Source organism: Oncorhynchus mykiss, chromosome 8 (genome assembly GCF_013265735.2).
Source record: "Oncorhynchus mykiss isolate Arlee chromosome 8, USDA_OmykA_1.1, whole genome shotgun sequence".
Classification (NCBI taxonomy): Eukaryota; Metazoa; Chordata; class Actinopteri; order Salmoniformes; family Salmonidae; genus Oncorhynchus; species Oncorhynchus mykiss.
The window spans coordinates 49,489,055-49,514,702 of NC_048572.1; the positions used below are offsets into that span (position 1 = coordinate 49,489,055).

At 41.1% G+C, this 25,648-nt stretch overlaps 2 protein-coding genes across 11 annotated transcripts in view; one reads left to right on the forward strand and one right to left on the reverse strand.

Moving 5' to 3' along the window:
- Positions 1–2,194, reverse strand: part of LOC110529999 (abl interactor 1) — a 48,541-nt gene extending 46,347 nt beyond the window's left edge. For 3 of the 7 annotated variants that reach the window (XM_036985543.1, XM_036985542.1, XM_036985541.1), the window contains exon 1: positions 1,564–2,194. In XM_036985543.1, coding sequence (XP_036841438.1) covers positions 1,564–1,680 — 117 coding nt within the window. In that variant the 5' untranslated portion in view covers positions 1,681–2,194. The remainder of the gene's footprint in view (positions 1–1,563) is intronic. The other 4 variants (XM_036985547.1, XM_036985544.1, XM_036985546.1 and 1 more) reach the window with 3 other exon arrangements.
- Positions 2,195–17,729: 15,535 nt separating this feature from the next.
- LOC110530001 (ATP-dependent zinc metalloprotease YME1L1) overlaps positions 17,730–25,648 on the forward strand; it is a 58,001-nt gene continuing 50,082 nt past the window's right edge. For 3 of the 4 annotated variants that reach the window (XM_036985537.1, XM_036985538.1, XM_036985539.1), the window contains exon 1: positions 17,730–17,872. In XM_036985537.1, coding sequence (XP_036841432.1) covers positions 17,738–17,872 — 135 coding nt within the window. In that variant the 5' untranslated portion in view covers positions 17,730–17,737. Of the gene's footprint in view, positions 17,873–20,244; positions 20,525–25,648 lie in introns of those variants that run through there. The other variant, XM_021612746.2, reaches the window with a different exon arrangement.

A 25,648-nucleotide genomic window follows, 5' to 3' on the forward strand; every position in this document is an offset into this window, starting at 1 on the left:
TTCCTGAGCCCTGAGCCAGTGTAATGTAGGATGTGAAATCTGAAACCACTTGAAGCTGGGATGTCCCTTCTCGCATTTAATTTGCTCTTCCGACTGTCCATCCACTCCTGGCTGAACCCTACATCCTAGCCACTGACATCGCACATGCATGTAATCTTTACATCATAATGCTCTCCTGCTGCACTGTTTCATCACGGTACTCCATACAGAGGTCGATTTATAGCCACTAATCTAAAATAATTCATAGATTTTAAACAAAAAACACTTTCTGTGTCCTAGACAGACACGATTAATAGGATATGAAATGCGATTTCCTAACGAATTCAGAAAGCCGAGCTAGAGCTCTGTGAGACGTTCAAGTCGATGGGACAGACGTTTTGATCAATAGAGGCCTTCAGAAAACATGCACATTTTCTCTTACACTAAACATACAAATTGGTATTTTACAGTTAGAAGGAAGATTAAATCATATAGTTAGTCATTTTATAATTTGATTCTACTATATTTAGAAAGCACACAAGTAATTTCATGCCTTATTCATACAGTTTTGTTGAATAGGAAATACATATAATATTTCATATTTTTTTAATCATATTTGTACAGTGACAACAGCTCCCACCGTTTCAGTAGACCACTACTAGGGCGCAATTCAACTATTCAAATTATCTGAAAGACGGAGGATGAAACAAGTGTATAGGACTACGCTTTATCCATCAATCTGGAATGACTGGTACCACGATTTACCCTTCTTTCGGGTAATTACAATTCAGGCAACCTCAACCAAGTCGGGCAATAGATTTGATAAATGGTAGTTTATACACACATACGTCGCTTGCACAGAAACCTATCCAGGGGCAAAAAACTGCTATACCTACCAATTTCTAACTAATGTTAAGCTAGGCACACTGTCGGTAAAAAACTAAAAAACAAAGACCAGTCACGCATTTATTACATGCATGATACAGAATGATGGGAACTGCTTTGCAGGCTCTACTGTGCTGCTCTCAAAGGCATATAGTACATTGGTGGAAACTGCAGTAGAGCGACCATTATTGCCCTAGTAACACCATTCGGCGACGAACGATGCCAATAGACATTAAGCCTATAATGAAGAAACGATTCAAACCATTTGACCTATTCGATATCCTAGGTTTGGAAAGCGATACATTTTTTTTAGCCCTGGCTACAATTGTAATAGCATTGCCTAGGCTACAGTTCTAGCCTACCTATCAAAGAGAACGACACACCCTCTGAATAGTCTTCAGCAGCTTTGTAAATGCATATCAAATAGCTGGTTTAGAATGGTCGTAAGAGTAGACAACCATCCGAACACGGCTGTTATAGGAGAATAGAGTCCGCGACTATAACCACAGTTTCAGCATATAATGATGAGGTAGGCTTTTTTTTTTTTTTACATTGCCAAAGCCTGTTTAAATAAGAGTTAAATATCCATGTTTAGCGGTCATTGGTCTCAGAGACACATTTCCTGTCTCCGGTTTCACGCAGTTTTATAACATTACTAATACGACGAATTCCGCATATAATTCAAATGTTTATCCTTACCTGTACATAATTGTTTTCACAGTATTCTGCAACCCTCGACAGATTTTGGTAGCTTTCCACGAGTGCTCGTTTACCGGCTGGAATTTCTTCCTCTAGCAACATTTGTAGCTCTGCCATCTTATATCCCTCTGCATTTCCTTTCTTTCTTTCTTTTCAATGAGGCCAAGCGTTGTGGCTTTCCGTGTGGTGAGAGAGAAAGGGGCTCTCCGCCTGGTATTGTGAGATTTCTGGCCTCGATTTTATAACTGTCCCAAAAATTATACGCGCTCTGGGGCTCGTTGTTAAATGTGATTGGTTCAAATGCTGCATCGATTAGTTGTTGACCAATTGAATTTCAGTGCGATATTCGCTCGTGAACCTAAACCCAAAAGTGATGAAGGGTGATGTACAATCCGGTCTAGTGATACAAAGTAGCCTATCCAGTGTTCCATCGATGGCACGCAGCTTTTGTTGCATTCTATATGCTACATTGTAACATTTTGTCCTTGTGCGTGTGTATCAAAAATATATATATATTTTTTAAGGTAAACACAACTGAGATGTTCCAGTCAGCCACAGATTATCCGTTATATTGAACAGAGATACTCAAGTGGCAGCTCTAACAATGAATATACGCTTCTTTAAAAATGGAGGGCAGTCGGAAGGAGGCAAGAGCAGGTGGGACCATTCTAGCCAATGAGAGGGCAGATACGCGTGTGAACAACAGGCCCAACTCAGATATTAAGTGTTTTTTCTCAAAGTTGCCGGGATGTCACGTGTCCTATATAAGTACATTCGTAACAACCTAAGCATTACGACACTTCTATACGATCAAATAATACATTCAATATTTTGTTGACCAAATAGACTCTCATTGACCTCCATACAAAACTCATCGCTTGGTGAAAACAACGACAAAAAGCCACCTGCTGGAGAATACAGATTTTGGGCCCAGTTATCCCTTTCACCTCTTTCTGAGTCAGCACAACAACTCACATATGAAATCCCCCATGAAGATCATTATGGGCCTTGTAGAAAAGACACTAGGCCTACAACTCCCTAGCAGTGTTGGGGATTATATGTTTTGTTTGACCGAATTTGAAAGGTCGGTATCGGACTGTCGGCATAGGGCTATATGCAGACAGCAGAGGACTTAATCCATCCAAACATGCATAGGGTCAATTCACTTTCTATCGACTTGGTTCTGTTTTTACATTCACTCATATAATTAACATTTAATGTTGAGAATTTTTGCAACAACTGAATAGCCTCAAGTGAAAATAAATGTAATAATCCTATTAGATAGGCATGTAGCCTATCCATTTAATACCTTGACGAGGTGTGAGGGTATTGAATAGGCCTATTGATTTCAATGACACATTATGAAAGCCTGTTGATTTCATACCATTTTAAAATGGACATTATTGCTGCCATGTAACTTTGTTGTCACAGAGGTGACTGAATGTTAAATCTGCGCATGTCCTCCTGGTTGTGACAAAGTCATGGAGCACACCAACGAAGACGAGTTCCGACCCGGTTTGATGCCGCAGTGCGAGTGATTCGGAGTTTACCTGCAGATTGTAGGCTAATTATCCATTAATAATTATACTAGCCTATACATTAAATCAGGAAATGAATTGTGGGCTATGTGCTACAACTGAGTAGCCTATTTAGCAGTAACGTTAGCTTGTTTAGCCTATGTCTGCCTACTCTGTTGTATTTAGTCATTTAAAGCTCAGACACACCGTTAAGATTGGTGTGGCTGGCTTCCGGGTTGGATGCGCGCTGTGTTAAGAAAAAGTGCTGCTGGGTTGGGTTGTGTATCGGAGGTCGCATGACTTTCAACCTTCGTCTCTCCCGAGTCCGTACGGGAGTTGTAGCAATGAGACAAGATAGTAGCTACTAACATTTGGATACCACGAAATTGGGGAGAAAAAGGGGGTAAAATAAAAAATAAAAATAAATAGTTCTACAGCTGCACCATCGAGAGCATCCTGACCGGTTGCATCACCACCTGGTGTCTCACCTGCTCGGTATCTGACTGTAAAGGCACTAGAGAGGGTATGACATCTAGTGGAAGCCAGAACTACACACATGTGTACGGCCTAGTGGGACCAAGCTTCCTGACTTCCTGACATATACTTTGCGGTGGCAGCGGAAGGCCCCAAAATTTGTCAAAAACTCCAGTCACCCAAGTCATACTGTTCTCTCTGCTACCACACGGCAAGCGGTACCGGAGCGCCAAGTCTCGGACCAAAAGGCTCCTTAACTTTGGCTAGCACCATCTCGACAACATCCGGTGAAATTACAGACCGCGAAATTCAAAATACAAAAATCATAATATTAAACTTTCATGAAAATACAAAAAAAAAGCTAATCCAGTCGCTTTGTCAGATTTCAAAAAGGCTTTACGGGGAAAGCATACCATGCGATTATATGAGGACAGCTCCCCGTGTACAAAAGCATTAAAAACATTTTCCAAACCAGCAGAGGCGTCAGAAAAGTGAGAAATAGCGATAAAATAAATCCCGTACCTCTGTTTGCAATCCCAAGGGTCCCAGCTACACGACAAATAGTTGTTTTGTTCGATAAAGTCCTTCTTTATATCCCAAAAAAGTAACTTTAGTTGATGCGCTTGATTTAGTAATCCACCTGTTCCACTCTTTCAAAATGCATACAAAGAAATCCCAAAACTTCGTCCAAACAAGTCAAACAACATTTCTAATCAATCCTTAGGTACCCTAATATGTAAATAAATTATTACATTTAAGAAGGAGAATAGTGTGTTCAATACCGGAGATAAATGCAAAGTGCACACCTTCGTCCACGTGCGCCACAAGACTACAGTCCAAATGAGAGCCACCTTGAAAAATTACTAATTCTAGCTCATTTTTCAAAAAACAAGCCTGAAACCCTTTCTAAAGACTGTTGACATCTAGTGGAAGCCAGAACTGCAATCTGGGAGGATTTCCTTTGAATTTCCCATAGACAAGCATTTCAATGGGTGGTCACCTCAACCCAAAATAATTCAGGATGGATTCGGGTTTTTGCCTGCCACATCAGTTCTGTTATACTCACAGACATTATTGTAACAGTTTTAGAAACTTCAGCGTGTTTTCTATCCAACACTACCAATTATATGCATATCCTAGCTTTTGGGCCCGAGTAACAGGCAGTTTACTTTGGGCACGTCAGTCATCCGAACTTCCGAATACTGCCCCCTATCACTAAGTTGTTTTTAACAGCGTCTACCCCCAAGCCATAAGACGGCTGAACAATTAATCAAATGGCCACCCAGACTATTTACATTGACCCCCCCCCCCCCCCTTTGTTTTTACACTGCTGCTACTCGCTGTTTATTATCTATATATAGTCACTTTACAAATTACCTCGACTAACCTGTACCCCCACACATTGACTCGGTACGGTACCCCCTGTATATAGCCTAGTTATTGTTATGTAATTTTCTTGTGTTACTTTTAGATTTTCTTGTATTTTTTTACTTTAGTTTATTTTGTAAATATTTTCTTAATTCTATTTCTTTAACTGCATTGTTAGTTAATGGCTTGTAAGCAAGCATAACATTTTATTTGATTTGACCATGCTTCAAAGCAAATCAAATCAAAGTTTATTTGTCACGTGCGCCGAATACAACAGGTGTAAACCTTACAGTGAAATGCTTCCTTACAGGCTCTAACCAATAGTGCAAAAAAGGTATTAGGGGAACAATAGGTAAGTAAAGAAATAAAAACAACAGTAAAAAGACAGTGAAAAATAACAGTAGTGAGGCTATAAAAGTAGCAAGGCTACATACAGGCACCGGTTAGTCGGGCTGATTGAGGTAGTATGTACATGTACTGTAGATATGGTTAAAGTGATAAGTGCATATATGATGAACAGAGAGTAGCAGTAGCGTAAAATAGGGGGTTGGCGGGTGGTGGGTGGCGGGACACAATGCACACACTTGACATTCAGGCCAAAACAAGCCTGAAATGTTGGTTTCATCAGATCAGAGAATCGTGTTTCTCAAGGTTTGAGAGTCTTTAGGTGTAACTCCAAGTGAGCTGTCGTGCGCCTTTTACTGAGGAGTGGCTTCTGTCTGGCCACTCTACCATAAAGGCCTGATTGGTGGAGTGCTGCAGAGATGATTGTCCTTCTGGAAAGTTCTCCCATCTCCACAGAGGGAAGTCTATCAGAGTGACCATCGGGTTCTTGGTCACTTCCCTGACCAAGGCCCTTCTCCCCCGATTGCTCAGTTTGGCCGGGAGGCCAGATCTAGGAAGAGTCTTGGTGGTTCCAAACTTCTTCTATTTAAGAATGACATTTTTTGGTACCCTTCCCCAGATCTGTGACTCCACACAATCCTGTGTCAGAGATGTACAAATTTCTTCAACCTTGTCGCTTGGTTTTTGCTGTGGGACCTTATAAACTCAGCAAAAAAAGAACGAGCAGTATGGCTGGTGGCATTGTCAGGCTGGAGGGTCATGTCAGGATGAGCCTGCAGGAAGGGTACCACATGAGGGAGGAGGATGTCTTCCCTGTAACGCACAGCATTGAGATTGCCTGCAATGACAACAAGCTCAGTCCGATGATGCTGTGACACACCGCCCCAGACCATAACGGACTCTCCACCTCCAAATCTATTCCTCTCCAGAGTACAGGCCTCGGTGTAACCCTCATTCCTTCAATTATAAACGCAAATCTGACCATCCCTGGTGAGACAAAACCGCGACTCATCAGTGAAGAGCACTTTTTGCAAAAAAAGTATTTCTGTCTGGTCCAGCGACGGAGGGTTTGTGCCCATAGGCGATGTTGTTCCCGGTGATGTCTGGTGAGGCCCTGCCTTACAACAGCCTACAAGCCCTCAGTCCACCCTCTCTCAGAGTATTGCGGACAGTCTGAGCGCTGATGGAGGGATCCTGGTGTAACTCGGGCAGTTGTTGTTGCCATTCTGTACCTGTCCCGCAGGTGTGATGTTCGGATGTACCGATCCTGTGCAGGTGCTGTTACACGTGGTCTGTCACTGCAAGGTCGATCAGCTGTCCGTCCGGTCTCCCTGTAGCTTTGTCTTGGGCGTCTCACAGTACAGACATTGCAATTTATTGCCCTGGCCACATCTGCAGTCCTCATGCCTCCTTGCAGCATGCCTAAGCCACGTTCACGCAGATGAGCAGGGACTTTGGGCATCTTTTTTGGGTGTTTTTCAGAGTCAGTCAAAATATTATATTTATAATATTTTATACATTTGTATAAAATCAGCCACGCAAAACTGTCTTGAGTGACACCTTCCGACACACCCACTCGCCCATACTCCAGTTGCCATAGTGGGCTGCAGCTACCCATATTTGTATTGCACACACGCACCTCACTAAGTAAGTGTCCCCTAATGAAATATGCTAATAAATGCTAGAATGCACCAATAGGTTCTCACTAGCTCTTGCTTGGCTCTGCCCACCTCCGTCCACTATGATTCAAATGCTCCCATTGGGAACGACAGGCTCTGGTCTATCTAGTTATACAATTCTTTGCTATCTGCGATAATATTGCTATTTTATAGAAAGCCCTTGTTGATAGTAATCACATGGCCACAGCTAGATAACTACCTATCAAGATGATGAAGAAACTATTTAACTCATAATCCCATACTGCCATGCCAGCCCATAGCCAAATGTTTAGCTATCTAGCTAACGTTAGCATATTCGCTATCTAGCACAACATAGCTAGCTAGCGAAGGACAGAGCACGAACACAGGCAGCTGTTTAATTAATGGGCATCGAATTGTGATTTAATTATATTGTGAATACTAGCTAGTGGTTAGCTAGCTTGGAGGGAGTATTTAGTATTGTTTGTGCACTTGCTATCTATCATCCAATATTTTTTTATTTTTTTATTTCACCTTTATTTAACCAGGTAGGCAAGTTGAGAACAAGTTCTCATTTACAATTGCGACCTGGCCAAGATAAATGAGAACTTGTTCTCAACTTGTCTACCTGGTTAAATAAAGGTGAAATAAAAAAATATATAGCCTACATTGCATATGAAGCGTGACTATCTCATCCGTGGATTTAAGGTGAAAATGCCCTCTTGTCCTTTAAATAAGTATTCCTTTAAATATAAGTCATCTGATTTATTTGTTTCTGAATTGTTTTAATTAAAAAAATTGCCACCAGCTCCTGATATCAGGGCATAAAAACTACAATATGTCTCCTGAAATAGCCTAGTATGCTAGGCCCGAGCTCATTTTCCCTCGCTAAACTAGCTGGCTAGCTGAACTATGCTAGTTTTTGTCCTCATTGCCAAACTTCATAAATATTGCTCCCTCAACTTCAACACTCCTTTGCTAGTTATACAATCATTCAACTTAACAATTTGTTGGAAAGAAACTTTAAAATTATATATTGTTTTGTTGGTCTGACTGGTCTTGGAACTGTGACAATGGGCAGCCTCTCCCTGCTTGGCTCGCCGTTAAGTAGTAATGATATGTAGTGATTTTGCCAAAACAGACAGATATGTACACAGTTGTACCCTTAACCTATTGTATTAGTTGATTACATTTACTTTATTAATGAGTAATCCAGGAATGTCACGAGTTAATTGACACCACAAGAAAATGGAGAAAATAGAAACTATCGATCGCAATGACTACAATGAAATGGCTAAATTACTTCCGGACACTAAGGGTCCGCAGAGCTCCTCCTCCTCACCACTCTATTGTGATTCTACAAGTACAATTGGTAGGTTACAGTGTATTCAGACCCCTTCACTTTTTCCACATTTTTGTTTTTAACATTACAGCCTTTATCAAGCTACGCACAATACCCTAGAATGACAAAGCAAAAACAGGTTTCTACATTTTTGCAAATTTACACAAGTATTCAGACCCTTTGCTATGAGACTCAAAATTGAGCTCAGGTGCATCCTGTTTTCATTGATCATCCTTGATGTTTCTACAACTTGATTGGAGTCCACCTGTGGTACATTCAATTGATTGGACATGATGTTGAAACGCACACACCTGTCTATATAAGGACACACAGTTGACAGTGCGTCTGAGCAAAAACCAAGCCATGAGGTCGAAGGAATTGTCCGTAGAGCTCTGAGACAGGATTGTTTCGAGGCACAGATCTGGGGAAGGTTACCAAAAATGTTCTGCAGAATTGAAGGTTCCCCAAGAACACAGTGGCCTTCATTCTTAAATGGAAGAAGTTTGGAACCACCAAACTGAGCAATCCGGGGAGCAATCAGGGGAGAAGGGCCTTGGTCAAGGAGGTGACCAAAAACCTGATGGTCATTCTGACAGATATCCAGAGTTCCTCTGTGTTGGTTGGCTCTTATGTCACACTCAGTTGGATGTTATGCTGTTCTTGAAGAACATAACTACCTTATCAATTATTACAACTGTTTTACCCTGTCTTAACCCCAAATACAGTTACAGTTGTATTAGGCTTCTCCATTGTTTATGTTTTTGTCGTCATATGAGTCTTTATAAACAGTGATTCAAAATACGTTTAAAACTATCATGTCAATCTCATGAACAGCCAGTCCTTGTATAGCTCTGTAGGCAGGCTATAGAAATGACAGGTTGTGTCTTTAGAGCTGAAGATGGGCAGATTAACACATTAAAGCATTGCATTTAAAAGTGAAGTCTATTTATATCTTCTGATGACATACATTTTTAATGTCAGTTGCAGCGAGCCTATGGTAATCGCTGCAAATTGAGGGACTATCGGCTACAATGTAACAATAGTTCTACGTATCATGTCAATCATCAAACTTTCTTACTCATCCTCTTTTTTCCCTCCTATCCTTATTTGCTCTCCTATAGGTCCATATCAGCCGGCAGATGACACGATGCTCATGTTTTATAGTTACTACAAGCAGGCTATGTTAGGGCCTTGTAACATTCCAAGACCCACAGGATACTGGGACACCGCAGGCAAAGCCAAATGGTAAATTATGTTTCTGGACTGGGTCGTGTTCATTAGCACTCACCGTAGCAAAGCATTTTGCAACAGAAAACAAACATTTGTGTTTCTCATTGGACATGTTCAGATAGAGTAGAACCTCCCACTTTCACTCCGCTTTGGACCTCTTCGGTTCTGTGGCTACTGAACATGACCCTGTTGAATGATGTTGTTGCAGCAATAGGTTATCAAATCAGCTGACAGTCAATTTGGCCCATGTTAGAAATAAATATTGCATGTTTTAACATATAAAAGAAAAACAAGTAATTGCGAACGTTGTTGACTCATACGTATTTGACTACTGAGTCAGGAGATATGCCAGCCTACAGCAAGAGCACTTATGAAAGTACTGCTTGGCAAAGCAACCGCTTGAAAATGTGATTAAACAGCAGAAGAATGGCATAGCAAGGCAAAGACAAATGAAAAGTAAAAACATTGGTTGAGTTTTTGCCTCAAGGTAGTGGGCTGCATTCCTGCTGGACCTGACAGAGATCATAGCGGTGCAGTCAGCATTTATTGTGCTGCGGGCTGGAATGGATGGTCAGACAGACAACTTTGGGATGAAAATGTGTTTTTGTCTCGCAGATTATTTGGAAATGGTCGTCTTTCTGCTTCGTATGCGTTAGCCTACCTATTGTATGAAAGTCACCTCTTTGTCGCATTATTCACACACAATCAGCATTCAGCTGCTTCAAGTTCAGTAGACTACAGATGTTGGATTTTAATTTGACCCCTTTTGTCTCAGGAGAAAAATAATCCTGTAGCAGGAGGATTTGAAGAAATATTTAGATTCTCCAGGGGGGCAGCTGGAAGCTGTGTTTGTATACAATGCACACCGCAGTGGTGTAGGCAGTGCGCCACGGCTCCGAACCTCATGAGTTCGTGCCCCATTGCTGGGCGATATAGTGAGCAGCCTGAGCCTGCCTACATTACGCCCCAAAATTAGTTGCATTTATTTCAATGTTTTCAAGAAGTAAAATGAACAGTCTGATAATTTACACATCAAAGAAAAGTGTGTCCACTCAACTAAATAGTCTTTGGATAGGCTCAAATGCATAAACATCTTGACAGCTTTACAAAATGAAATATTGAAGCCACACAATACAGGCTTTCGATATTAACCTATGTGTTGTGATAATTGCGCTGTTTGCTCCATAATCTGCCACTATCATATATAGGCCTAAGGCCAAGACAATAAGAAGACAGAGTGGCAGAATACATTTAACCACACCTTTGTTTCATCACAAAACCAGAGAGCAACATCTGTCCGGTGAAATCCACAAAGCATATTGTATGTAACAAACAGTTACATTATCTATAGCATGGTCAAGCTAATTAATGTTTCCGACATTTTCGGATTACTCAACAACTATTAATTTAGAACTACCATTTCAACTTCAACATTTCAACATCATCAAATCACCTATGCTTAGTCTAATACAGTGATAACTAAAATATACCAAAAACAATTTAGTCCAATCAACCTAAACTCTATATTATGTAGCTGTCCATGGTACTGATTTATGTGTGTGTGTGTGTGTGTGTGTGTGTGTGTGTGTGTGTGTGTGTGCAAGTAGACAACGTTAACATTGGACAGTGACAGTGATTTTGAGCACTTGAACAGTTGACTTTGAGTCTTGAACAATCCATTTAAGAAGGTCAACAAAGCAAGTGTGAATAGCGATAACAAAAACCATGGCTAAATATTGTACATATCCATTTGATCCTGAACCTAATGGGAAACGGTCTATGACTCTGTCATACAGTACATGCTTTTTGTTTTTGGTGTCATAAGCTACCTGGCTAAAACGCTTGCTCGCTAGCCTAACTTTCTTTAATGGATAACGATGAGTTGACTGTGCCATTAAACAGCTTGAAAATTCCAGAAAATTATGTCATGGCTTTAGAAGCTTCTGATAGGGTAATTGACATAATTTGAGTCAATTGGAGGTGTACCTGTGGATGTATTTCAAGGCCTACCTTCAAATTCAGTGCCTCTTTGCTTAACCGCATGGGAAAATCAAAAGAAATCAGCCAAAACCTCAGAAAAAAATTGTAGACCTCCACAAGTCTGGTTCATCCTTGGGAGCAATTTCCAAACGCCTTAAGGTACCACATTCATCTGTACAACCAATAGTACGCAAGTATAAACACCATGGGACCACGCAGCCGTCATACCGCTCAGGAAGGAGACGCGTTCTGTCTCCTAGAGATGAACGTAGTTTGGTGCGAAAAGTGCAAATCAATCCCAGAACAACAGCAGGGGACCTTGTGAAGATGCTGGAGGAAACAGGTACAAAAGTGTCTATATCCACAGTAAAACGAGTCCTATATCGACATAACCTGACAGGCCGCTCAGCAAGGAAGAAACCACTGCTCCAGAACCGCCATAAAAAAGCCAGACTATGGTTTGCAGCTGCACATGGGGACAAAGATCGTACTTTTTGGAGAAATGTCCTCTAGTCTGATGAAACAAAAATAGAACTGTTTGGCCATAAGGACCATCTTTATTTTTGGTGGATAAAGGCTTTCATGCTGAAGAACACCATCCCAACCGTGAAGCACGGGGGTGGCAGCAATACTACCAAAAGGCAATACTACCAAATACTAATTGAGTGTAAGTAAACTTCTGACCCACTGAGAATATGATGAAAGAAATAAAAGCTGCAATAAATAATTCTCTGTACTATTATTCTGACATTTCACATTCTGAAAATAAAGTGGTGATCCTAACTGACCTAAAACAGGGAATTTTTACTAGGATTAAATGTCAGGAATTGTGAAAATTTGAGTTTAAATGTATTTGGCTGAGGTTTATGTAAACTTCTGACTTCAACTGTACATATTGAACTTCAATCCTCTCAGGCCAGGGGCACAATGTATTAATTTATGGTTGTATCAGAATCACCGTTATAATCATTGGCCAGTACGGAGAATTAAGTAAAACCACAAGGTTAAATCCCTATCTCCATCCATGGCTAATTTAGAAGGGACGATTTTAGCTAGCTTTTTTATTTTTTCCTTATTTTGCCAGGTAATTTGACTGGGAACACATTCTAATTTACAGCAACGACCTGGGGAATAGTTACAGGGGAGAGGAGGGAGAATGAATAAGCTTATTGGAAACTGGGGATGATTTCGTTGGCCGTGATGGTATGAGGGCCAGATTGGGAATTTAGTCAGGACACCAGGGTTATTAACACCCTACTCTTATGATACATGTCATGAGATCTTTATGCAACATCTTTATGGACCACAGTGTCAGGATACCCTACACAGGGAAATGTCCACAATCACTGCCCTGGGACATTTTGATATTTTTATTTGTGAAACTTTTTTTAGCTAGCTAGCCACCGGAGGACAACGACACAAGAATTTTGTTCTGTTTGTTTGTTCTGACATTTAGCTTTTGACGTAACTGGTGTGAAGCCAAATCCAGACATACTTTTTTTTGGTGTACCAGGACCATTCACAGTTGAGCTCACTCAGTGTAGCTCAGATTGGTATTATTTTATTGTATTTTTTATCAAGGGAGGCCACATGCTCGCTGGCTTCCCTTACATTCAATGCTACGGGCGGCAACAACGTTATACTCTGTTTGACCAGACAGCATCAGATACAGTGCCTTGCGAAAGTATTCGGCCCCCTTGAACTTTGCGACCTTTTGCCACATTTCAGGCTTCAAACATAAAGATATAAAACTGTATTTTTTTGTGAAGAATCAACAACAAGTGGGACACAATCATGAAGTGGAATGACATTTATTTTATATTTCTAACTTTTTTAACAAATCAAAAACTGAAAAATTGGGCGTGCAAAATTATTCAGCCCCCTTAAGTTAATACTTTGTAGCGCCACCTTTTGCTGCGATTACAGCTGTAAGTCGCTTGGGGTATGTCTCTATCAGTTTTGCACATCGAGAGACTGAAATTTTTTCCCATTCCTCCTTGCAAAACAGCTCGAGCTCAGTGAGGTTGGATGGAGAGCATTTGTGAACAGCAGTTTTCAGTTCTTTCCACAGATTCTCGATTGGATTCAGGTCTGGACTTTGACTTGGCCATTCTAACACCTGGATATGTTTATTTTTGAACCATTCCGTTGTAGATTTTGCTTTATGTTTTGGATCATTGTCTTGCTGGAAGACAAATCTCCATCCCAGTCTCAGGTCTTTTGCAGACTCCATCAGGTTTTCTTCCAGAATGGTCCTGTATTTGGCTCCATCCATCTTCCCATCAATTTTAACCATCTTCCCTGTCCCTGCTGAAGAAAAGCAGGCCCAAACCATGATGCTGCCACCACCATGTTTGACAGTGGGCATGGTGTGTTCAGGGTGATGAGCTGTGTTGCTTTTACGCCAAACATAACGTTTTGCATTGTTGCCAAAAAGTTCAATTTTGGTTTCATCTGACCAGAGCACCTTCTTCCACATGTTTGGTGTGTCTCCCAGGTGGCTTGTGGCAAACTTTAAACGACACTTTTTATGGATATCTTTAAGAAATGGCTTTCTTCTTGCCACTCTTCCATAAAGGCCAGATTTGTGCAATATACGACTGATTGTTGTCCTATGGACAGAGTCTCCCACCTCAGCTGTAGATCTCTGCAGTTCATCCAGAGTGATCATGGGCCTCTTGGCTGCATCTCTGATCAGTCTTCTCCTTGTATGAGCTGAAAGTTTAGAGGGACGGCCAGGTCTTGGTAGATTTGCAGTGGTCTGATACTCCTTCCATTTCAATATTATCGCTTGCACAGTGCTCCTTGGGATGTTTAAAGCTTGGGAAATCTTTTTGTATCCAAATCCGGCTTTAAACTTCTTCACAACAGTATCTCGGAACTGCCTGGTGTGTTCCTTGTTCTTCATGATGCTCTCTGCGCTTTTAACGGACCTCTGAGACTATCACAGTGCAGGTGCATTTATACGGAGACTTGATTACACACAGGTGGATTGTATTTATCATCATTAGTCATTTAGGTCAACATTGGATCATTCAGAGATCCTCACTGAACTTCTGGAGAGAGTTTGCTGCACTGAAAGTAAAGGGGCTGAATAATTTTGCACGCCCAATTTTTCAGTTTTTGATTTGTTAAAAAAGTTTTAAATATCCAATAAATGTCATTCCACTTCATGATGGTGTCCCACTTGTTGTTGATTCTTCACAAAAAAATACAGTTTTATATCTTTATGTTTGAAGCCTGAAATGTGGCAAAAGGTCGCAAAGTTCAAGGGGGCCGAATACTTTCGCAAGGCACTGTATGTTCACCCTCTGGTTGGTATTGTAATCGGAACAAGTTAGTCTTTTTTTTTAAGTCTAAGGGTGATTTATTTATTTGAGAAGCATTCCGGAACAATAGAAATAGAGCATTTCATTGTTTACCACGGCAAATCTACCGTGGTGACTTACCTGACACTTTGTATGAATGGGAACTAATGTTGGTGTAGGCTGCTGACTGTTATTACTTTATTTGTTTCCTATTGAGGTTATCCAAAAGTGTCTGGTATGGTCATATCTTATCAAGATCGGGTGTAAATATAAATGGACTGTCCATATTTGAAAGGTGTAACTAAATCAAGTCAATCTGGAGGATTTAGTTATTTGTGCCAGAAGGGCGCAGGCCAGAATCAAACCGACACCGATATGGTAGGCCTATATGTGCAATCTGAAGGCAGCAGCCCTAACCGCTAGACCACCCCAGGTTACAATATATATATATTTTTAAATTAAGATACACTATGTCGTAGACTAGTGGAGTCCAATATCTATCTTGTGTTATTAAGCTATATAAAATGATGGTTGCATTTTTGAATGTTGCAGTAATAAGATCTAGGTCTAGGTTTAAGCGAGCGAGAGAGGAAATGATTTTGTTAGCATGCCCTGATCCCAATGACTCGACTGCCCCCACGTGGAGAGAAAGAGAACTGCTCTTTTTAAGGGACTCACAAGGCTCATTTGATTTTCCTGGTGCAGCAGGAAAACTCTCAGTGACAAAAGTGTGATCAGATTAAGATTCAACATCTGTAGCTCTCTTGAGTTGGGCGTATGACATCAAGTGCCCCTACAGTATATCTGTGGTCTCATTTCAATAGAGTAGGCTATAGCCTGTGTGTAGGCCGGAGAAGCACAGAACAGTTATATTTCCAAGGAAAATAACTTCTTAAATAAGAGTAGGTTGTAGATAACTATATTGCCTATAAATAAATATTTTCTACACTGTAGAATAATAGTGAGGACATTAAAACTATGAAATAACACATATGTAATCATGTAGTAACCAAAAACCTTTCAACAAATCAAAATATATTTTATATCTGATATTCTTCAATCTAGCATAACATTTGCCTTGATGACAGCTTTGCACACTCTTGGCATTCTCTCAAATATCAAACCAACTTTGTTCTAAAACGCCTTAAGACTCATCTTATGTGTCTGAACTGTGCTTTAGAAAGTAGCTTGATTTATCTTTCTTCATATAGGAATTGCATCTATTTCCCAATTGCCTGAAAAGCTGCCAATCAGCTACAGTCAGATTTTCTAGCTTTGGTGCAGGCCTGATTTCTCATCATAATGAGATCTAAAAGTTCTATGGAGAGCCAATGATTTTTTAAATTGTTAATTGCAAGGAGTTCGATTCGGCCAAAGATGGTGATAAATACTGACTTTGATGCGGCCCAAAACGCACACCGTAAATTCTGGGCCAAACTGTTGCTTCTCTCAGTCCGTGCCTCTCGCCTCCATAGCTAGCCTCGTTGAGAGTGAAGTAACGGTTTACACAACTGCACATGTAGATGCAGCAGGTCAACATCTATCTTATACTGCCATCTATTGGTCGAGCGAAATAGTGCCATTTGTGTTTGTAGAATTTTAAACCTCGGAAACTATTTGGGATTGTGCTGTATTTGGTAGTCTGTACAAGTAAAAAATTACCACGACTATGCCTGCTCTAAGGCATTTGAAGGGGGCGTGTTTGTCTTTCAGTGAGATAAAAATAGATTAGAAAAGTTTTAGAGCAGATTCAGGGTCAGGCGTTTATTGGTATGAATCTTGTCCTGAAGACAGAGCTGAGCGATTTCCACTAGATGGGCCTGCTGCAAAAGCAAGATACGCAATATATCGTAAAAATTAATGAAAACAAAAATGTGGTTTTTGGTCTTAATTCAAGGTTAGGGTTAGCAGTGCGGTTAAGGTTAGGGTCAGGTTTAAAATCAGATTTTATAACTTTTTGGCTGTGCCAGCTAGTGACTATTCTGCAGAGCCTCCAGTACATGTGTCATTCCAATAAATGCCAAATTGCAACCTTTTTATCAGGGCTAGTGTCATGCCCCCAATTAGACCAAGTGAGACCACCATGGTCTACATTTTGTGGTAATTTTACGACTAGATCGTCTTCTCAGGCTAGACAAGGGGACGCCTAATCCCTAGCAAGAAATGTATGTGCTTGTGTAGGGGTAGGGGTAGGGGTGGTATACAGAAGATAGCCCTATTTGGTAAAATACCAAGTACACATTATGGCAAGAACAGTTCAAATAAGCAAAAACAAACAACAGTCCATCATTACTTTAAGACATGAAGGTCAGTCAATCTGGAAAATTTCAAGAACTTTAAAAGTTTCTTCAAGCGCAGTCGCAAAAACCATTAAGCGCTATGATGAAACTGGCTCTCATGAGGCCCGCCACAGGAAAGGAAGACCCAGAGTTACCTCTGCTGCAGAGGATAAGTTCATTAGAGTTACCAGCCTCAGAAATTGCAGCCCAAATAAATGCTTCACTGAGTTCAACAGACACATCTCAACATCAACTGAGGAGATTGTGTAGACCGGTGGAAATCTGTCCTTTAGTCTGATGAATCCAAATTTGAGATTTTTGGTTCCAACCGCCGTGTCTTTGTGAGTCGCAGAGTAGGTGAATGGATGATCTCTGCATGTGTGGTTCCCACTGTGAAGCGTGGAGGAGGAGGTGTGATGGTGCTTTTCTCGTGACACTGTCAGTGATTTATTTAGAATTCAAGGCACACTTAACCAGCATGGCTACCACAGCATTCGGCAAGCGATACGCCATCCCATCTGGTTTCCGCTAAGAAGAAGGAGAGTGATGGAGTGCTATTAATAATAGTTCAAATATATTTTTTAATCTAATATCTTAAAACATGTACACATTTAACAGGAGGGGTTTAAAATGTGTAATTATAAACAAGAAAAGTGCATTGCCTTCTGTTGGCTACTCTATAATGTCAACACGGATGCGAGAAATGATAAGTTGTCTATTTGGTTTTCCAGAGTCCTTTTCACCTGTCCCCTATCACTGTGGTGTTTGCTACTGGCTGGCCTTTGTTCGCTCATTGGCTGGTTCAGATTTACCTACAACAAAAGAGGAGGTGAGTGTCCTATACTGTATGTCATCTGTGCCCTGTGAATTTTTTGTATTTTTATTTAATCTTTATTTAACTAGGCAAGTCAATTAAGAACAAAATCGTATTTACAATGATGGCCTACACCGGACAAACCCGGACGACGCTGGGCCAATTGTGCACCGCCCTATGGGACTCCCAAACACAGCCAGTTGTGATACAGCTTGGAATCGAACCAGGGTGTCTGTAGCCACGTCTCAAGCCCTGAGCTGCAGTGCCTTAGACCGCTGCGCCACTCGGGAGCCCCCAGTGAATCAGTCATATGTAAATACAGTACCATCAAAAGTTTGGACACACCTAATCATTCAAGGGTTCTTCTTTATTTTTTACTATTTTCTACATTGTAGAATAATAATAGCGAAGACACCAAAACTATGAAATGACACATGGAATCATGTAGTAACCAACTTTTTTCTAAAACAAATCAAAACATATTTTATGTTTTAGATTCTTCAAAGTAGGCACCCTTTGCCTTGATGACAGCTTTGCACACTCTTGGCATTCTCTCAACCAACTTCATGAGGTTGTCACCTGGAATGCATTTCAATGAACAGGTGTGCTGTGTGTTGTGACAAGGTAGGGGTGGTATACAGAAGATAGCCCTATTTGGTAAAAGACCAAGTACACATTATGGCAAGAACAGTTCAAATAAGCAAAAACAAACAACAGTCCATCATTACTTTAAGACATGAAGGTCAGTCAATCTGGAACATTTCAAGAACTTTAAAAGTTTCTTCAAGCGCAGTCGCAAAAACCATTAAGCGCTATGATGAAACTGGCTCTCATGAGGCCCGCCACAGGAAAGGAAGACCCAGAGTTACCTCTGCTGCAGAGGATAAGTTCATTAGAGTTACCAGCCTCAGAAATTGCAGCCCAAATAAATGCTTCACTGAGTTCAACAGACACATCTCAACATCAACTGAGGAGATTGTGTAGACCGGTGGAAATCTGTCCTTTGGTCTGATGAATCCAAATTTGAGATTTTTGGTTCCAACCGCCGTGTCTTTGTGAGTCGCAGAGTAGGTGAATGGATGATCTCTGCATGTGTGGTTCCCACTGTGAAGCGTGGAGGAGGAGGTGTGATGGTGCTTTTCTCGTGACACTGTCAGTGATTTATTTAGAATTCAAGGCACACTTAACCAGCATGGCTACCACAGCATTCGGCAAGCGATACGCCATTCCATCTGGTTTCCACTAAGAATCAGAGTGATGGAGTGCTGCATCAGATGACCTGGCCTCCACAATCACCCTACCTCTACCCAATTGAGATGGTTTAGGATGAGTTGGACCGTAGAGTGAAGGAAAAGCAGTCAACAAGTGCTCAGCATATGCTGGAACTCCTTCAAGACTGTTGGAAAAGCATTCCAGGTGAAGCTGGTTGAGAGAATGCCAAGAGTGTACAAAGCTGTCATCAAGGCAAAGGGTGGCTACTTTGAAGAATCTGTAATATAATATATATTTTGATTTGTTTAACACTTTTTTTGGTTACTACATGATTTCATAGTTTGATGTCTTCACTATTATTCTACAATGTAGAAAATAGTAAAAAATAAAGAAAAACCCTTGAACGAGTACAGTATCAGTGTCCAAATTTTTTGACTGGTACTGTATACTGTAGCTAAGAAAGTAATACTAAGTGTATGTCGTGTAGTAAGCTTTTATTATCCCATGTGCCTTACCCTAATAATTTGGTCCCTTTCCCCCTCAGAATTTAGTCTACTCTTCTGACTTTGTGGTGCACATGTAGCCTATAGCCTGTTTTAGAGTAATGTCATTTAATATTGCAAGAGCTTTCTTTGTCTGCTTATATACCCCCTTTATTTATCCTACGGTTCTGACTTGGTGTACAGGGAGATTACTGTAAAAACGACCCATGTTCAGAATTCTGTCGCTGTACATTTCAAAAGTGCTGAACAAATAGTTATATTGACTACGTCCATCTTTGCTCGCTCATTAATGTCTTAATAGAAATGACGGATTGCCTCTTATCCGCTCATCATTCCCTTATGCCATAGTTTATACTTCTACATTTTTATAGGCCTATTGCTTATATAGGTCTATCTCATTAGTATCTTATTCATCATTTTAGGCTATGTTGGAATGACTTGATTGTTTTGCTTACTTTGTGTATTATAAGCTCATGTGCTTTTCTTGACAAGGAGGAGATACTATATAATGTGTTTAATTGAAATACTTTAGAATTTCATTCATTCGTATGGAGGACTGCCTCTCAATGGCCAATACATAGCATCAGCAATCCAGGGTTTATATGTTTTTACAGTCTGGTATACGTCATTGGTCATGACCCACAATTTATGATAAAATGCCTTAATTTGGGTGAACTTGGGTTGTTTATTTAAGCCTTTAGCCAGCGAATTTACTCCGGTTGTCAAAAAGAAAAATATCCGGTTGACCTTTAAAATGAGCAGCTTTCCTCTTGCGAACTTCACAAGCTAAATGGGTGGATCGCACATTGAACAGGAGTTTCAGTAACATTAGCTAAAGGAACACAGACAGAGAAACAAGGATCATTCGGAAAGGAACGTTGAAACATATTTGTTGGCCTGTCTAAGAGCGACATTGGAAATGTTTTCCTTGTCAACAACAGTCCAACCACAGGTAAGAAAAGTAGCTAGCGTTAATGTAATAGAGTAACTAGCTAGCCATTGACATTGAGTGTTGAATGTTTACCAGTTAACGTTAGCTAGCCATAGTTGTGCAAAGCTAACATTATCTCTGTCTGTCGTTTCTTCTCATGAGATAGTTATTGAGCAGTTTGTAAGGGATATGTTGTCAATTTCACCAGGGTTTTAAAATATACTTTCACCGGCAAACGTTAGCTAACCTAGGCTAATGTGTCTGTCGCTGCAGCAATGCAGAAATGCTAGAAACTCTTCCTGGGTAATAGCAACAATCTAGCTAGCACAGCTAGAAGTCAAAGTTGTATATACAAGCCAAGAGTTGAATACTTCTGCAGACCCAGAAACAGAAGCAACTCTTCAATTGTAGCTTGTTTATGCTATTATTGTAATACCAGGTGGATAGCTTGTTACATTGAGGTCAGTGGTCTGCAGAACAGTATCACGAGTTCTTATTTTGGTGCTGCTATTAATCTCTGGTGGACAGATGAAACGGCGAGAATCTGTCAACGCTCACGACGTATAATTATGAGCAGTAGTAGTTTGTGGTTTTCTTCCATTATTTGGACGAAACAGGATTTGACAAAGGTGGTGCTTAAACTAGTGCGGTGGTTTCCAAGCCCTTGTGCAGACGAGACAGATTCTTCAGGCCAAAATTGCTTTAGTGTGGCCAGGGAGTTGACATATGACGCCTCCTTGCGGCCACGTTGTAAAACCACACAATCAATTATTTCGACCACATCTGAGAGGCTACCCCAAGCTGCGTGCTAACGGTTCCTAAAACTAGTTGATTCATCACCACAGTCCATTTCTGTGCTGTATTTGGTTGCTCTAACAAGGTAGAAAAGACAACGTGAAAATACAACGAGATAAAGACTCAAGAACTGTCAGAAAAGCGAAGAAACCTTTTTGCCCGTCAAGACCTGAACCAACTGGTAAGTCCGATTTCGAGTTCCGCTGCTAACAAGGTGTTCACAACAAGACCATTAAGTCAGCCAACATTAGCTAGCTAGATAGCTTGTAGTCTCTCTTACATAGGCAGCGCGTGAGTTTCAAGTTTTTGGGAACCCCCCCATAAAAATTCACCTTTGTAACAAAGGATTGATTGCATGCATTTATCATTGCATTTGCAGTCTGATGTAAGCCTACTATGATGAGTAGATTGGATAGACATAATTTAGGCTATTAATGAGCGCGTTGGCCTATAGGCTATATCAGAGGAGTTTCTTTCCATTGAAAAACTTTTTTTTAACTTTGTACTTTGTTAAACGTTTCATGCAATTCCACTACACTGACTGGAAACATTAGCAGAATCAGATTAGCCTGGCGCTGTAAACAGATAAATAAAAACGACCTTGTCTTGAATGCAACCATGTAATCTTGGCCTTTGAAAAGGGGTCATGGCTAGAAGGGAATCCAGCAAATTAACTTCAAAACATATATATTTTTATGGCATTTTAGCTTACCGGTACCCTTTTCCTAACCTTAACCTACTATGAAAAGTTAAGTTTGACATTCATTTTACAAAAACTGGATCCCTTCTAGCCATGACCATGAAAAAGGGGAGACACAAATTGTACAATATGACTACCATATAGAGTCGTGGCCAAACGTTTTGAGAATGACAAAAATATTAATTTCCACAAAGTTTGCTGCTTCAGTGTCTTTAGATATTTTTGTCAGATGTTACTATGGAATACTGAGGTATAATTACAAGCATTTCATAAGTGTCAAAGGCTTTTATTGACAATTACATGAAGTTGATGCAAAAAGTCAATGTTTGCAGTGTTGACCCTTCTTTTCAAGACCTCTGCAATCTGCCCTGGCATGCTGTCAATTAACTTCTGGGCCACATTGGTGGCAGCCCATTCTTACATAATCAATGCTTGGAGTTTGTCAGAATTTGTGGGTTTTTGTTTGTCCACCCTCCTCTTGAGGATTGACCACAAGTTCTCAATGGGATTAAGGTCTGGGGAGTTTCCTGGCCATTGACCCAAAATAGTGATGTTTTGTTCCCAGAGCCTCTTAGTTATCACGTTTGCCTTATGGCAAGGTGCTCCATCATGCTGGAAAAGGAATTGTTCATCACCAAACTCAGAGGATGTGTTACCATTCTTTATTCATGGCAAAATTGTAAGTGAGTCCACTCCCTTGGCTGAGAAGCAACCCCACACATGAATGGTCTCAGGATGCTTTACTGTTGGAATGATACAGGACTGATGGTAGCGCTCACCTTGTCTTCTCCGGACAAGCTTTTTTCCGGATGCCCCAAACAATCGGAAAGGGGATTCAGAGAAAATTACTTTACCCCAGTCCTCAGCAGTCCAATCCTTTTGTACCTTTTGCAGAATATCAATCTGTCCCTGATGTTTTTCCTGGAGAGAAGTGGCTTCTTTGCTGCCCTTCTTGACACCAGGCCATCCTCCAAAAGTCTTTGCCTCACTGCGTGCAGATGCACTCACACCTGCCTGCTGCCATTCCTGAGCAAGCTCTGTACTGGTGGTGCCTGGATCCCGCAGCTGAATCAACTTTAGGAGATGGTCCTGGCGCTTGCTGGACTTTCTTGGGCGCCATGAAGCCTTCTTCACAACAATTGAACCGCTCTCCTTGAAGTACGCAATGATGACGGCACGTGTTTCCTTCCAGGTAACCATGGTTGTCAGAGGAAGAACAATGATTCCAAGCACCACGCTCCTTTTGAAGCTTTCAGTCTGTTATTCGAACTCAATCAGCATGACAGAGTGATCTCCAGCCTTGTCCTCGTCATCACTCACACCTGTGTTAACGAGAGAATCACTAACATGATGTCAGCTGGCCCTTTTGTGGCAGGGCTGAAATGCAGTGGAAATGTTTTGGGGGGATTCAGTTCATTTGCATGGCAAATACAAACTGAGGTAGCAGACTTTGAATTAATATTTGTTTCATTCTCAAAACATTCTCAAAAAGAAGTGATAGTCTAACATCAGGTATGCTTTTTATTTGTTTTACTGTAGGTTCACCAGCTGACCTCTATCAAGACACCCATGTTGACTGGATTAATCTACGAAGATGAGCAATGCAGCAGCATCAGTTTCTCCTTTACTAATTTGTCCTTTTCCAGATATGAAAGGAGACATCCCTCAGTTACAGTGCATTTGGAAAGTATTCAGACCCCATTACTTTTTCCACATTACAGCCTTATTCTAACATGGGTTTAAAAACATATCCTCATAAATACCCCATAATGACAAAGTGAAACAGGTTTAGAAAGCTTTACAAATTGTATAAAAATATATTTAATTATTCAGAGCCTTTGCTACGAGACTTGAAATTGAGCTCAGGTGCATCCTGTTGCCATTGATCATCCTTGAGATGTTTCTGCAACTTGATTCGAGTCGACCTGTGGTAAATTAGATTGATTGAACATGATTTGGAAAGGCACACACCTGTCTATATAAGGTCTCACAGTTGACAGTGCATGTCAGAGCAAAAACCAAGCCGTGAGGTCGAAGGAATTGTCTGTAGCGCTCCGAGACAGGATTGTGTCGAGGCACAGGTCTGGTGAAAGATACCAAAAATTGTCTGCAGCATTGAACAGTGGCCTCCATTATTCTTAAATGGAAGAGCTGGGCCCCCTGGCCAAACTGGGCAATCGGGGAAGAAGGGCCTTGGTCAGGGAGGTGACCCAAGAACCCAATGGTCACTCTGACAGAGCTCCAGAATCCTCTGTGGAGATGGGAGAATCTTCTAGTAGGACAATCATCTTTGCAGCACTCCACCAATCAGTCCTTTATGGTAGAGTGGCCAGACCGAAGCCACTCCTCAGTAAAAGGCACATGATAGCCTGCTTGGTTTTGCCAAAAAAGCACTTAAAGTATTGACCATGAGAAATAAAATGCTCTTGTCTGATCATACCAAGAATTAACTCTTTGGCCTGAATGCCAAGCATCACATCTGGAGTAAACATGACACCATCTCTACGGTGAGGCATGGTGGTGACAGCATCATGCTGTGGGGTTGTTTTTCAGCGACAGGGACTGGGAGACTAGTCAGGATTGAGAGAAAGATGAATGGAGCAAAGTACAGAGAGATCCTTGATGAGAACCTGCTCCAGAGCACTCAGGACCTCAGGCTGGGGTGATTGTTCACCTTCCAACAGGACAACGACCCTAAGCACACAGCCAGTACAACGACAAAGCAGTAGTGGCTTCGGGACAAGTCTCTGATAGTATTTGTGGCACAGCCAGAGCTCAGACTTGAACCCAATCTCAGGGAAGCACAAATACATGCTCGTCATCCTCACCAGGGTCTTGACCTGACTGCAGTTTGGTGTCATAACTGACTTCATTGGGCAAATTCTCACCTTCGATGGCCACTGGCACACTGGAGAAGTGTGCTCTTCATGGATGAATCCCGGTTTCAACCATAACGGGCAGACGTGTGGGCTAGCGGTTTTCTGATGTCACCATGATGCCCTATGGTGGGGTTATGGCATAAACTACAGACAATGAACACACTTGCATTTTATCAATGGGAATTTGAAGGCACAGAGATACCGTTACGAGATCCTGAGGCCCATTGTCGTGCCATCTGCTGCCATCACCTCATGTTTCAGCATGATAATGCATGGCCCAATGTCGCAAGGATCTGTACACAATTCCTGGAAGCTGAAAATGTCCCAGTTCTTCCATGACCTGCATACTCACCAGACATGTCACCCATTAAGCAAGTGTGGGATGCTCTGGATCGACATGTACAACAACGTGTTCCAGTTCCCGCCAATATCCAGCATCTTCGCACAGCAATTGAAGAGTGGGACAACATTCCACAATCAACAGCTTGATCAACTCTATGCGAGGCAAATGGTCACACCAGATACTGACTGGTTTTCTTGTCCAGACCCATACATAACTTTTTTTTTTAAAGGTATCTGTGACCAACAGCTGCATATCTGTATTCCCAGTCATGTGAAATCCATAGATTGGGGCCTAATGAATTTATTTAAATTGACTGATTTCCTTATATGAACTGTAACTCAGTAAAATCTTTGAAATTGTTGCATTCATTTTTGTAAAGTGTAAATGCAATTGTGTTTTAAAAAGTTTTGGCCATGATTAAAAATAGC